This window comes from Tiliqua scincoides, chromosome 1 (assembly GCF_035046505.1).
Source record: "Tiliqua scincoides isolate rTilSci1 chromosome 1, rTilSci1.hap2, whole genome shotgun sequence".
Taxonomy (NCBI): Eukaryota; Metazoa; Chordata; class Lepidosauria; order Squamata; family Scincidae; genus Tiliqua; species Tiliqua scincoides.
In genome coordinates this window covers 133,802,445-133,817,930 of record NC_089821.1, presented here as the reverse complement: position 1 = coordinate 133,817,930, position 15,486 = coordinate 133,802,445, and the positions used below count along the sequence as shown (strand labels likewise).

Here is a 15,486-nt window from a genome sequence, read left to right as displayed (position 1 = left end):
CTTATGTTGAATATAAATTTACTTCCTTGTAGATTTAACCCACTGATTCTAGTCTTACCCTCTGGAACCACAGAGAGTAAGTTCTTCCCTTCTTTGTGACAGCTCTTCAGATACTTGAAGACTGCTATCATATCTCCTTTTATCTTCAGGCTAAGGATACCAAGCTCTTTTAATTGTTTTGCATATGACTAGGTTTTTCACTGCTGTCCTTGCCCTCTCTGACACCATTCTAGCTTACCAATGTCCATTACTGCAAGTTAAATATGCAAAACTAAAAGCAGTATTCCAAGTGAGGTCTGAATGGTGCAGAATAGAGTGGAACCATTACTTCTCATGAACTGGACTTTGTGTCTTTGTTAATGCAGCCCAGCATTACATTTTTTTGCAACTGCATCAGACTACAGACTCATGTTCAGCTTGTGGGCCACTAACATGTCTAACGCAGTCACCAAATGGGTATGTATGTATGTCTAATTAAAAGTAAGCCCTTCAGTGGGACTTGCAGGTATGTGTACGCATAGGATTACCCTGAGTGTCCTATGCACACTTTTATAAGAATATATCTCTTTTCTTTTATCGTATCATTCTCACTTTTGTGAGAATATCTCATCAACAATGAGACCTGAGTAGGGAAGCATAAGATTGTTCTCAAAGAGCCTTCAATACTAAACACACTTTCTTAGGAGTAAACCCCAATGGGACTTACTTCTGAGTGGACATGTATAGGATTGTGCTGTTAGTTTCTTTTTATACATGCTGCTGCCAAGCCATGTCTCCCCCATTCTGTACTTGTGCCTATGATTCAATGTACAGGACTTTATATTTGTCTCTTGAACTTCATCTTGTTGTATGGAGCTAATGTATAGAACCTCTCAAGATAATTTTGAATCCTGATTCAGTCTTTCAGGGCGTTAACACACTCACTCTGATGCTTTGTGCCATCTGCCACCCACCCCACATAAATTTCAAATCAACTATTCTCCTACCCCACATCCACATAAATATCACATAAAAATATTGAAAGCAAAAGGGTGCTGCAGCATCCCACTTGATACCTCTCTCTCCAGGTCAATGTGGAGCAATTTATTAGCACTTGTTGGAAATGGTACAACCAGTTTACAACTAGGTTTGAACTCACCTAACAGCAGTGCCATGTTACTTTTTACCTTTTTAATAGTAAGGATAGCAAGGGAGGCTGTTACATGCTTTGCTGAAGTCTAGGTATAATTTAAGAAAACATAGGTCATGGTTCAGGATGTGGACTCACCTCCCTGCATTACAATCTCTGCGCATGAACTGGAGGTTGTCCATGACTTTGTGTACCTTGGCTCAACGATCTCTGACACTCTTTCTCTGGATACCGAGCTAAACAAATGCATTGGTAAAGCAGCTACCACGTTTTCCAGACTCACAAAGAGAGTCTGGAAAACAAGAAGCTGATGAAATGTACCAAGATCCAGGTCTACAGAGCTTGCGTCCTGAGTACACTTCTGTACTGCAGCGAATCATGGACTCTTATTTTGGGGAAAACTAATAGATCCATCCCATAATCTTTAAAATACTGAAAATACTTACAAAGAAAACAAACCCAGCAACTACTGGCATGCAATAACGAAGACTCTTCCCAAACTTTAATTTTGAGTTGTAGAACAGAAATGGTGACATTTGGATATTAAACACAACAAAATTATTTATTTTCATTGTCACTAGGGGAATTTTAATTAAACTTTTTAGCTTTAAACAATTGCTACTGACATAGCAAAACTGCATCAACTGTACCAAGCTTAAACTGATTTCCGGCTAGTGTGGATCCTCCTGAGGTCAAGCTTCCTCCTATTGTGAATGCTTTGTGTTAGGAAAAGACTTTTCTTTGAAGGAAGTTTATTAAATATACAGAACAATTTAGGGGCCAATCTTATCCAACTTTCCAGCACCGGTGCAACCACAATGCAGTCCCAAGGTTGGGAACAAATGTTTCCATACCTTGAGGAGACCTCCATGACTGTCTCCCCAGCACAGGAAGCAGTGCATACCCCACTGGCACAGCAGCCACTGGAAAATTGGATAGGATTGGGCTCTTATTTTACATGTGGTTAACTTGGCTGTTCACATAAATGAGGAAATGTTTTCAAGAAGTAATGTCACTAAATTTGAAATATTTTAAAGACATATTATACATGTATAGTTTACAGAGGTAATATTACTAGAGATAATTCAATTTTCAGAGTACCTGTATTGCAATTTAGGCTGCAATCCTAACCACACTTTCCTGAGAGTAAGCCCCATTGAACAAAATAGGACTTACTTCTGAGTAGACCTGGTTAGGCTTGTGCCCTTAGTTGACTTAAAATAAACATTCCTGATCTGTTTATTTCTTCTGAATGTATAGATTGGGAAGTTTAAACAAATGTCTGGCATAAGAGTAAATTGGGGGGGACCTAAGCAAGATGCATACTATGCACAGAAGCTAGTGTAACAACAAACTCACTACTGACCCTGCAAATGAAAAACAGGAGTTGTGGTGTCAGAAACATTGACTGAGTGATCTGCTGCAAGGGAAAACCACTCAAAATGCTTGGCATTATCCATTGGTGGGTGGACTTCTATGCTGGTGGAGCTGTTGTTGTACCGGTGTTCATGTTCTTCCATTTTTAATTTTGTCAGGACTTTCCACGACCTGGCTGGAGTGAGCAGTGTTAAAAGATTCACCTGCCCAAGAGTTGAAAGGTTGACCACCCCTGATTTAACAGCAACTAATAGAGATAATCAGAAGCAAAACAAGCAGCAGAGGAACTGTAGCCCAGAAGACTCAAATGAAAAATCAGAAAAGTCTTGATTGCCTGCTTGAGGATGGTCAATGTAGAGCAAGGGTCTCAAAACCCCAGCCCAGGGGTCAGATGCGATCTGCAGTGAGCCTCTATCTGGCTCGTGGCCAACCTCTTGTCCCAAGCCTCTGGCCCACTCGAATGAACATGACCAGAGCTGTGCTCCATTCACAACCAGAGGGTGTTCTGAGGCTAGGGAGGCTGTGTGCAGACTTCCCAGCCCTCTGGATGCCTTTTAAAGGCCTAAAAACCAGGTGTAAGTTTTTGTGCACTCAGAAGGCTGAGGGTCAAGGAGGCCTCCCCAGCCCTCAGAACACACTCTGGGTGTTTCCTGTGATGTGCTGATTCTGAAGTATTTATTCTTGTATAAGCTGCTGGGGAGGTGGGGGAATGGGGGTTCATTTGAGTGTATATTTCTGTGGTGTGTGTTGGTGCTTTGAGAAATCCTGGAAATTCATTCATTCATCTAAGTTCCATCTCTAGTGTATTTATTTAAATTTTATATTTAAAATATTTTTTCTGGCCCTCAACACCATGCCAGATATTTGATGTGGCCCTCTGACCAAAACGTTTGGAGACCCCTGACGTAGAGGGTCACCAGGGCTTTCATCGAGAGGGAGTTTCATAATAGGGAGCCACACCTTGGTCAATGGTGGACTGTGAAGAAAGACCTTTGATTATGACTACAAAATGTGGGTAAATTTTGAAGTGCACCTAGTCGCTGTACAGAACTGTGGGATTGGAGAGTGGGGTGCAATTTGTTCCAGGCCCCCTTGCAAAGCAAGAGCCCTTCTTTGTGTATACCAGAGTGGCCAACCTTCCAACTTTAGGACTCCTGGACCTAACAATGGTGTAGAAGAGGGAATTTAAGCAGGTGCAGCTTGTTACAGATGACAAGTTGTACCTGCTGAAGTTCCCTCCTCTGCACAATGGTTAAAGGCCCAGAAGCCTGAAAGTTCAAAGGTTGGCCACCCCGGGGTAGATTAGGCCACTGATTTTCAACCTTTTTCATCTTGCTGGCAAGGCACAAAAATGGTCAAAGCACACCATCAGCTTTTTGACAATTGACAAGGCACACTAAGCTGTCGATACGGAATCACATCCCCCAATGGTCCTACTGATAAATGACCCTCTCCTAAATTCCCACGGCACACCTGGGGACCATTCACAACACACCAGTGTGGCACGGCACAGTGGTTGAAAATGGCTGGATTAGGCTGTGTGCATCACAGGTTAAACAAATTGCTACGGCAGCGGGGGAGAGCACTGCTGCCCAGTCACTCTTATCGCCACACTCCTTGCATTTATAAAGCGAACAGCAGGTTCTAGGGCAAGACTGGCCAAGCTGCAGCAGGTCATGTGCCACTTTTCATGCGCAGTGTCTTCAAATGTGCCTGTGGCATCCCAGCTGCATGCAGCTTGACCTGGTGCTGCTGAGAGGGAGCAGGAACGGACTCTGCTTGCTTCCAGCAGCAGCTGCGCCTCAACCTTCCCCAGCACGCCAAAGGCCCCATCAGCAAACCGGAGGAAGCCTCCACGCTCCAACCGCACGGGCTGGCTTGGCGCGAAGGCCTCTGCCGACCTAGGACAAGTGCAGGCCTATGGCTAGGGATCGGCGACCTGCGCCTGGACGACGAGTCTCGCTGCACAAGAGCAGAGGCCGGAAGTGAGGGCTGGCGGGAGACTCTACGCGCTCCTCGGTGGTGCGGCTCTAGGGGGCGAGGAAGTGACGCGCTTGTGGGCGTGAGGCGTTTTCCCGCGGTTTGGCGGAGGAGAGCCGTGGCGGGGGAGGAGCGCGGAAAAGTTCTCGCCGGCCGGGTCTGTTCTTCGGGGACGCCGTGCTGAGGCGCTCGCCTCGCCCTGCGGAGTGGGCGGGACATGGCGCCGACCAGGGCCTCGAGGAAGGCGGAGGCCGCTCCGGCGAGCCAGAGTGACAGCCAGGAGCCCGCAGGCGCCTCCGCCCAGAGCGCGACGCCGCCGCCGCCTCCTGACAGGTCAGCCCGTCGGGTCTCCGTGTGTGTGTCGGTCGGTGCCTGCCTGCGCGGCGGGAGGAGGAGCGAGAGGCGGCGCCGCTGCCTCTCCCCACCCGGGACCGAGCGGAGCTGCTCCCCCTCCCGCTGCCTGGTGGCCGCTGCTCAGTGTTGCGCCCGTTGACCCGCCCCCAACCGTCTGCCTTCAAATTCAGAGGCGTCGCTCCTGAGAGCCTCTTCGCAGGGGCAGCCCAGCTGGAGCGTGGCTCTCGCGCCCGGTGCCTGCAGCGGCGAAGCGAGCTCCCTGCCGCCCCCCCCCCCAAGACCAGAGGCGCTCTGAGCTCGGCGGGAGGGGAAGGAAGAGGCGGTGGCGTAGCTGGAGGGGGGCGGAGCACTCAGGCTGGCGGGGGTGGGTGGGCAAGCGGCCCCTCCCTTCGGAGCAATTCCCGGCGGGGAGGGGCGGAAGGGAGCCGTTTCCGCCCCCCTCCAGCTACGCCACCGGGAAGAGGGTCCCGCGCATCAGCTCTGGGCAGCTTCTCCGCAGCCCTGTGCAGCCAGTGGTGTGTGAGCGTTGCATTGCAACTGCTTCTTGCCTTGCACAGGGTTACGTGTAGCCTCTGCACCAGGAGAGGCCAGCCAGCCTGCCTTTCGACTCTAGGACTCCTGGACCTTTAACAATGCTGTAGAGCAGTGTTTCTCACACTGTGGGTCAGGACCCACTAGGTGGGTCGCCAGCCAACTTCAGGTGCATCCTTATTCATTTCAATATTTTAATTTTAATATGGTAGGCTTGATGCTGCCAGGGGATGTGACTGCATTTTGGGGAAATGTTACAGCTCTGTACTTTTAACAGGCTACTATGTATAGTTTCCCCTGAGGGCTGGGAATAAGAATAGGCCCTCAGTTTGGCTGTACTTGTCGTAAGAGGTGACTAAACAGCCACAGGGTAGATGGGACTCCTCAGCCTGGGAAGGCAGCTCATCTAAGAGAAGGAAAACTCTGATCCCAAACCTCCACTGCCTTGTGGTTACATCCAGTTATGGAAAAGGCTTCAGGAGACAACCTCGAGGCAAAATCCGGAGCCGGAGTCCCTGAGGCAGTTCATGGCTGAACACAGTCACGTTCTGGCAACTCCTGCGACGTCGCTGGAACCAACCGTATTGGCCGCTGCCTTTCCATTGGACCATTTCAGTGACGTGGAGAGGGGGGATTTGCTGCATGGGTAACAGTCTATCCTCCATATCTACTTGACCCAGGCTTCGCGCACTGGAGAGGACGCTCTGTTCCAGAACACTATTCAGAGTGCGATACCATAGTTTTCCGAGACTGAAGGATGCCAACAAGAGAGATGTACAGTATTTTCGTTTAACAGTGATAGTAAATGATAAGAACATAAGAACAGCTCCGCTGGATCAGGCCATAGTCCCATCTAGTCCAGCTTCCTGCATCTCACAGCGGCCCACCCAGTGCCCCAGGGAGCACACAAGACAGCAAGAGACCTGCATCCTGGTGCCCTCCCCTGTATCAGTCATTCTGACATAGCCCATTTCTGAAATCCGGAGGTTGCACATACTTATCATGGCTTGTAACCCGTGATGGATTTTTCCTCCAGAAATTGGTCCAATCCCCTTTTAAAGGCATCTTGGCCCGATGCCATCACCACATCATGTGGCAAGGAGTTCCACAGATCAGCTGCACGCTGAGTAATTTCTTTACAATTTTCTTTTGTCTCTTCTAACTCTCCCAACACTCAATTTTAGTGGATGTCCCCTGGTTCTGCTGTTGTGCAAGAGGGAAAAGAGCATCTCTCTATCCACTCTATCCTTCCCGTGCCTAACTTGCTATGTCTCAATCATGTCCCCCCTCAGGCACCTCTTTTCTAGACCGAAGAGGCCCAATGTACTCCAGGATGTACCCTGGATAGGATTGCAGCCTAGGATTGTTAAAAATTTTCCTACTTGATGATGTCACTTCCAGTCATAACATCATTTCTGGTGGGTCCTGACAGATTCTCGTTTTAAAAAGTGGGTCCCAGTGTGACACATTTGAGAACCACTGCTCTGCACAACTGTTAAAGATCCAAGAGTCCTAAAGTTGAAAGGTTGGCCACCCCTGCTATACACACAGTAGGTATCCTGACTTATTGGAAGTGGGTCTTCACACTAAAAAAAATTGTAAGTTCTCTGATGACCTGCAGTATCCCTACTGGACAAACAGACACCTTTAAAGTAGTACTTCTCTTATATTTAGCAAGGGGAGAGCAACAGTCCCTGTTCACCCTAGCATGGCATCTTTTCCAATGGCTGTTGCTGATGACCTTTCTGTATTTGTTTTTAGATTGTGAGCCCTTTAGAGTCAGTAAAATAAATCAATAAATGGTTTATTATGTAAATGGCTTGTGAACTACTCTTGTTGAAAAGCAGTATTAATAGTAATAAAATGAGGTTTGCACTTAGTGGATGCCACCATGCGTTGTTTGTGGTAAATGCTCAGCAGAGCCTCTCAAAAGTATTATAATACATTTTACCTCACTTTTTGAAATAAACTATTCAGTTATTACTACTACACCTGCTTTTAAAAAAAGTATACATTTTCCTTCTAGGCAACATAGCAACCATATTAAAAAAGAACAAGTTGGGGTCCCTTTTGGCCTTGGGTGGTGTGTAAAAAGTCTTTTTTGTGTGTGTGCCACAACCCCAAAAAAGAAACAAAGCGTGAGATTGGCGACCCTCTTGTGTCTCCACAACAACAGCATGAGCAGGGCTGGCCTTAGGAGCAAGACTTTGATAAGAGACTGTGCAGGATTATATCAAGAACTCAGTTTTGATAAAGCAGTACCATTATTGGATTGAATCCAAGTTCTCTCTTGCACAGGTGCTGTCTTGCTCTCATGTAAGAGAGAGAGAGTACGGTTTTGGGCAATTTATCCTACTCTCTCCAGCCCCCCCATGCCCTTCAAAAATTGCGCCTAATGGGAAACTGTAAGAAACCCAGGGATGACACAATGGTTATCTGTCAAGGGGTACTTCAAGACTAGTACCATTTGGTTTACCTTGAGTTAATGCAACCTCCTTGTGGTACACTCAAGTATTGTGAGTGATAATGAAAAAGGCAAGGCACAGACAAGCAGTCTTGTGTCATTTTTTAGCTAATTACTGCTATTATATGTCTTTTATATAATGCCAGTATTGGTGTTTGTGGAGAATAGGGTGATGTGGCCCTATTATGTGGTCTTCCAGTATACACAGTTTCCTTACACTGGGAATAAACCTTTTAAATAAACCAACCTGTTTTGGATGGTGTGCCTCAGAGCATGTGCAGAGTTCCATTCTCTAAACAACCACTGGGGCTTGGAAAGAGAGAGTTTTAAATTCTCCCAATGGCACCATAATTGTGGTGCCACTATAGAGAAGGCATGCCCTCATGCTGCCATCCCTCTAACATGAGACAAAGGCGGCACTTGTAGGAGAGCCTCCTCAGATGACCTAAAAGAGCAGGCTGGAATGTATGGGAGGAGGTGATCCCTCAGATGACCTTTAAAGCCCCTCCTAGTTCAGGTCCAGGTTAATACCAGCACCTTGAATTGGGACTGGAAACAGTGTAGGCACTGAAGTAGCAGTCCCAACAGATCAAGCCATCTAGCTTCAGTAACCACCTGGGCTGCAGCATTCTGTACTACTTACAAATTAAATATCATTGGATCTGGGCAGATGGGCTCTTTTAAATTTGTTCCTCTGGGGGAAAAGTTAATACTTTAAAAATGGATGTTATTCCACATATTAAATATGTGTTAGGTGCAGTTGCTTTATATATATCATATAAATGCAGGTCCAACCTTGTTATACATGGATTTTTTATACACAGATTTGACTCATCATGAATGGCCACTGCAAATGAGAAGGAATGTGCTGATCCCTGGAGAAGGGGAAAATACACCTCTTTAAAATCACAGTTTAAAAAACTGCTTTTCTTACTGTTGTAGAGAGACAGCCATGCAAGTGAACATTATATGCTTCAGCTGAGCCAGGCAAAGGCAAAAGGGTCCTTTGCATTTCTAATTGTTGACTGCCTCTCTGCAACAGTAAGAATAGCTGTTTTTAAACCACAATTGTAAAGGGATGCAATTTTTAATTATTTTAAAATTGCTTTTATTTAACATTTTTTATGGTATCAGCAGGGAGTCCCGGAATCAAACCCCTGTGAATGTTGAAACATGACCTTATTAGGAACAGTGGAGGGGCAAGAGACCTGGAAGTAGGACTTTGAATCTATTTTTCCACTGTTTTTTTATCCATGGATTTTTTTTATCCACTAGAGGTTCTGGAACGGAAACCCAGCAGATAACAAGACACAACCTGTATATTCATAAATTCTATGTAGTATTTAGGAAATTATTTAGGAGGCGACTAAACAGCCACTGGGTAGATGGGACTCGTTAGCCTGGGAAGGCAGCTCATCGGAGAGAAGGAAAACTCTGATCCCAAACCTCCACTGCCTTGTGGCTACATCCAGTTATGGAAAAGGCTTCAGGAGTCAACCTCAAGGCAAAATCCGGAGCCGGAGTCCCTGAGGCAGTTCATGGCTGAACACAGTCACGTTCTGGCAACTCCTGCAACGCCGCTGGAACAAACTGTACTGGCTTCTGCCTTTCCACTGGACCATTTCAGCGACATGGAGAGGGGGGATTTGCTGCATGGGTAACAGTCTATCCTCCATATCTACCTTACCCAGGCTTCGCGCACTGGAGAGGACACTGTTCCAGAACCACTATTCAGAGCGCAATACCATAGTCTTCCGAGACTGAAGGATGCCAACTAACTGTAATGTCAGCAAAGTAGTTATCCCCAAATGGAGAAACCAGAACTAAATAATTTTTTGAGTGCTGCCTCTGAATCAATTGTAGTGATCTGATAGGTGGAAGCCTTTTCTTTGGCACCTCATTCTAAATGGATGGCTTTAAGATTAAAAAAGATGGAGCTCCACTCACAATCTCTTCAGTTTTAGATACCTCTGGACCACTATTGTCAGGAAATATAATTAAGGATGCAATTCTAACCAACTTTCCAGCACTGACATAGCAGTACCAGTGGGGAATATGCTGCATCCTGCAGTTGGGGGGCAGTCACAGTGACCTCCTCAAGAAGGCAATGTTTATTCCCTAACTTCAGTGCTGGAAAATTGGTTAGGATTGCACCCTAAATTAAATTGTGCCCTTCTACTCTCACAGAGAAGCACAACTGCACTTGGAGGAAAAGGAGAAGCCGGAGAGGCGTAACCCCCCCTTTACTTTTGTATTCTATTAATACTTAGAAAAAGAAAAACCTGTAAGCTACCTTGGGCACCTCCCAGGGAAAAGCAGAAAAATAGGATTTGTTTATGTAAAATATTTATATGCAGGAAGTTGGGGATGCAAATATTTATGCAGTTGCTTCCTTCCTTGCTTTTCTGAAAGTCTTTTTGGATATTTGTATACTAGTGTTGTCTATGCTATCCTTTTAGGGTCTTGTTTTTCCTAGCCTATATCTGAAATTTGGAATCTTGTGTTGGGTAGATTGAATTTTTACGTTAGGTGGGTTTGTTTATTCATTTTAAAAATTTATATTGTGTGCTATCCCCTTCCACTCATGGTCAGTGCAGTGCAGTGAACCATATAACAAAAACAACAGTAACACGAAAGAATAAGAAGCAACAGAATAGGCAAATTCAGAACAGTAAGGGGTAGCAATAAATATACCTGGAAAACCAGCATTAGAATTAATGGAGGAAGGCCAACAGAGATAAGGAGGTCTTTAGCTGATACTGAAACAAAACTGATCTATTAGTACATGTAAAGCACTGTTTCCTGTAGATCTATGTACTGACTAGCATGGGTTTTTTGGGTTTTCAGATTGCTTTGTGGCACTGGCATGGAATGTGTATCCTAGTCCCTGAAAAGACTGGATGCTACCATGTGTTCTCTGTCTGCCCTTTGGTATTGTGCAATTCATACTGCTTGTGCTGGTGAACATTGTGTTCAGTGTTCAATGAACATTGTGCAAGTGAAAGTAATTGTATTGTGCTCTAAATTGGCTGCTGTGCTATGTTGTCTATAGAATAAATCTTATTGTTTGCCATAGGGCCGTAATATTTTCCAAATATTTAATGCTTGATTCATCATCATGTTAATACTTGATTCATCATGATAAAAGACACTTTTCTTTATTTAGGCTTGCATGTGCTGAAACAGATTTTGTTGCACTATGTGATGCGTTACAAGTATTGGACAGTGTGAGAGCAGCTGCTTGGATGGCTTTTGAAAAGGTGATCTCTGTGGATGGAGTTGTGGTGAGTATATGGCTACTTTTTAATGATATCATAGTCATATGTGCTAGTATATGCTGGGGAAATTAAACTGTTGAGAAGAGATTGAGACTAACATCAAAAATTAAGAACATAAGAACAGCCCCCCTGGATCAGGCCATAGGCCCATCTAGTCCAGCTTCCTGTATCTCACAGCGACCCACCAAATGCCCCAGGGAGCGCACCAGATAACAAGAGACCTCATCCTGGTGCCCTCCCTTGCATCTGGCCTTCTGACATAGCCCAAAATTCTCACTGTTATCACATGCAAATCAAAATTAAGTTTTTCTACCTTGTTGTTTTTACCCCATGTTTCATAGGTGCTCAGTTAAATTTGTAAATTCAGTAATATTGGTATAATCATGCATGCTAAGTTGGTAGTCTCATACAACTATTCAAAAAATTTTTCCAGGTGTACTGTTGATATCCCATTGTGGACCCTTTGGCTTCTTCATAGAAAAATCTAAAATGGTGGCATAGTACTTGAATTGTATTACGTAGTTAAACAATTACTGCCTTCAAACCTTAATGATTAGTAACTGTAAAACAGGGCACTGTCCTTCACTATGCATTAGCAATTAATACCCATTTGCATTGGGATTTTCCATTTTTCTTATCCACCCTCCCCCTTCCGTGTCCCAGTGTACAGGCATGCAGCTCACCATGCTGTTAGAGGGCATGGGAGGGACTAGGGTGTCAACCTACATTCAGTGGTTGTAGTTCCTGAAAATACAGATTTTCAGTCTGGAAGTTCTCCTTGATCTAGCACAGGGCTGGTCAAACCCAGCCCGCAGGCCACAGGTGGTCCCCATCCTGCTCCCAGGGGCTCCCCCCATCTCCAACTGGCACTCAGCCCTCACCCCAGCCGGCGCTGGCCTGCTGTGCGAGCTCTGCGCCTTGCTTTCCCTTGCTGCTGCTGAGCTCAGTGGCAGCGAAGGAAAGACAAGCCTAGTGGGCGAGCAGGGCCTTTTATAGTAGGAAGGTAACGTGAGACTTGCATTATTTCCGACTATTAAAGGCCCTGCATGCGTGCCGGGCCTGTCTCTCCCTGCCTTGCCCATGGGCAGGATACTCGTGGAGCCAGAGGGGGAAGACTGGGAAACGGGAGAGCGCAGGGGAGAGAGATCCCTCATGCAAGGGGGGGAGGGGATGGCCGACCAGCTGGCCAGCCAGCCAGGCAGCAGCACGTGCTGTGTAGAGGTTGCGAGGGAGGGCTGGCGGACTGGCCAGCCAGGCAGCAGCAGCACATGCTGCCCTAGCAAGTGAGGGAGGGAGGGTGTTTATGTGGGCAGGGAGGCTGCTGAGCAGGTGGGCCGGCGGGTGGATGGCCAGGCAGGAGCACATGCCGCCAAAGCAAAGGAGGGAGGGAGGGAGCGCAAGGGGGCAGGCGAGCACGTGGGTGTATGTGTGTGAAAGTCTGGAATATTCCCCCCCATTTGCGTGTGTGAATGAGATCATAAACTCGCTGGAAGATCTCCCCCCCACTCCTTTATTAGTATGAATGGAATTATAAACTGGCTGGCAGATCACTTATGAACTGGCTGGAAGATCTCCTCCCCCCACCCCTATATGTATGTGAATGGGATCATAAACTGGTTTGAATTCATTCATTTTCGTCTCTAATATATTTATGTAAATTTATTCAAATTTGAAATGTAAATAAATTCTTCCCCCCCCCCCGTCCCTGACACAGTGCCAGAGAGATGATGTGGCCCTCCTGCTGAAAACTTTGAGCACCCTGATCTAGCATAATGCCTAGGTGCCCAAGTAGTAGCCATGGGGAGGGAATGCCTTTGTCCTGCTTAGGCTGGCATGTCAGTTACACTTGCTCTTTGAAAAGACAAATCTGATCATATGTTCTAATCACAATAAGACTAGACTACTGTAGCACTCTCCACAAATCTGTCTTTCAAAAGCACTTGGCAGCTTCAGTTGTACCAATGTTGCATCAGAGGCGTATACTGTATACAGGTATCACCCTATATCTGCAGGGGTTCTGTTCTGGCCCCCCTATAGATACAGAAACTGCAGATAAGGTTGTTGACTGTTCTACTGATTTACAGAGTGTGTGAAAACTACCATTCCTTTTTCCTAGGAGGGCCATCTTAAAAAGGAATTGTGGGGGATCTGTTTATTTACAGCAGCGGTTGACCTAGATGAGATGACATTCACTTTTACAGAGCTTCTGAAATGTCTAAATATTAGGTAGGTTTTTTAATGTCCATTAAAGTTTATACAGATATGTATTTTTTAGCATTACTGTACTTAACTATGGTTGTAAGAATGTTGTCTGATTATTGTAAATTTCTTAAATGGTTATGGATGTTTCCACAATTTGTTTTCAAGAGTGAGGTCTAAAATGACCACCTGAGAGACTGAAAACGAGCAGTTTTGAGTTTGGGGACCTTGTGCACAAATGTGATGCAGAAAATCTGCAACTGTAGCCTCAAGCTTTTTTCCTTCAAAGCAGCTGGGGGTTAGTTTGGTCATTTTTGGGGGAGTGGGGTATTATTCTGAGATAAGCACATGTTTGACACTCACTGTTCTGTTTCTCAGATCCAAATCCTCCTGTCTGCTGCAATTAGCTTTGCTAGAGGGGAAACCTGTGACTTTTTTTTATTCGCTTGCTGGGGTTGCAGTTTGGCTCAGGGAAGTGGTGCAGACAGAAACTGTTAATCCTGCCTCAGCATTGGCTCTCACACACATGCACACATGGGGGGGGGACCCTAGCAAATATTTTAAATTAAATTTTAAAAAATACCAAACCACCCTAAACCCTGGAGATCTGATTGCAGATCTCCCACATTGCTTTTGGCCTCACAGCAGTATCTGAGAGGTGGTGGAAGGTGAAGTATCTTATGGTGCTGGGTATCTCTCTGGAGATTGGTTGTGTTGTTGGAGTGCCTATGTGCTTCTGTTTATGAACTGTGTGCATTATTGTAAGCAAAGCAAATTTTAAAAAAATTCTTGAAGTCCAGTGTGCACAGTCATAAAGACAACTACAGAATAGCACTATACCCAGAACTTCCCAGGGCTTCACAGAAAAAGGGGCAAACCAGTGGTAATACTTGCTTTAGTCAGATTTTTACAAAGAACATTTATTGAACCTGTCTAAAGCAGTGTTTCTCAAACTGTCGGTCAGGACCCACTAGGTGGGTTGCAAGCCAATTTCAGGTGGGTCACCATTATTTCAATATTTTATTTTTAATATATTAGACTTGATGCTACCATGGGATGTGACTGCATTTGGGGAAATGTTACAGACCTGTACTTTTAACAAGCTACTATGTATATTCTTTTAAGAATGATAGCAAATGGGACTTACTCCTGGGTAAGTGTGGGTAGGGTTGCAGCTTAGGATTGTTAAAAATGTTCCTGTTTGATGATGTCACTTCTGGTCATGACATTACTTTTGGTGGGTCTCGACAGATTCTCATTCTAAAAAGTGGGTCCTGGTGCTAAATGTGTGAGAACCACTGATCTATAGGATTCTATGCATTCTGCGTTGTGTTCGGTAGAACAACTGACCGTAACATTTGGAGTTCTTTTTTAAATTTTTAAAACAATTTTTAAAATGTTTCAGTGTTGCCTTTCTAAAACAAATTTTTGGAAGAGTAACAACTTCTAGAGGGTTACCCATGCTAATGTGTTGAAATAAAAACAATGAAGGTCCTTAGCACTTTTTAAGACAAACAGATTTTATTGTTGCACAAGTCTTTGTGGCATAAGTCAATAAAGTGTGGTTGACTTTGTTGGCATCCTTGGGGCAGGGTCTTGTTCTTGACCCATGGCTGCCTCTCCAAGATACAGTGTATTATCTGGGATAATAGATTCTCAGCTTCAGGCTGGAGAAGTGGATTAGTAGATTGTTTCTATCTCCTTTAGTTTTGAGCAGAAAGATAATTGTGGGAACTTGATAGTTTGTCTGCAATAGTTTGTGAGATATTCTTTGTAAACAGAGTGTTTGAAACAAGCCCCTCACCTCTCCAGCTGCCTGAGGTACTGCTTCAAAGTTGTTGGGAAGGCTGGGGCTCTTGACAATTGCCAGGAGACAGTGGCACACGTACCATGGTGGTTTTGATAAGTGAAAAATGTTGAACCCTATTTTGTGAACTAGAGCTCACTTCATCAGGTTCATGAAGTGCTTGTATGTGCACAGAGAAAGTTATAAGCATTGACACCAAATGATCATGAAATGTAAGAAATATGATTGACAATTTTATGTAAAGCTGTAATTACATGGTAGTAAATGTGAGGTGACAGCTCAAAAAAGCAGTAATTGACGATAATGGAGTGTTCCTTGGTTTGCTCAATATTACTAACTGGTAGAGGGAGATGAAATCATCCACCCT

At 45.0% G+C, this 15,486-nt stretch overlaps 1 protein-coding gene across 2 annotated transcripts in view; it reads left to right on the top strand.

Moving 5' to 3' along the window:
• Positions 1–4,545: 4,545 nt before the first annotated feature.
• The window catches only part of RB1 (RB transcriptional corepressor 1), an 82,221-nt gene continuing 71,280 nt past the window's right edge, over positions 4,546–15,486 (top strand). For both annotated transcript variants that reach the window (XM_066632450.1, XM_066632368.1), the window contains exons 1-3: positions 4,546–4,819; positions 11,002–11,119; positions 13,230–13,339. In XM_066632450.1, the coding sequence (XP_066488547.1) occupies positions 4,704–4,819; positions 11,002–11,119; positions 13,230–13,339 (344 nt within the window). In that variant the 5' untranslated portion in view covers positions 4,546–4,703. The remainder of the gene's footprint in view (positions 4,820–11,001; positions 11,120–13,229; positions 13,340–15,486) is intronic.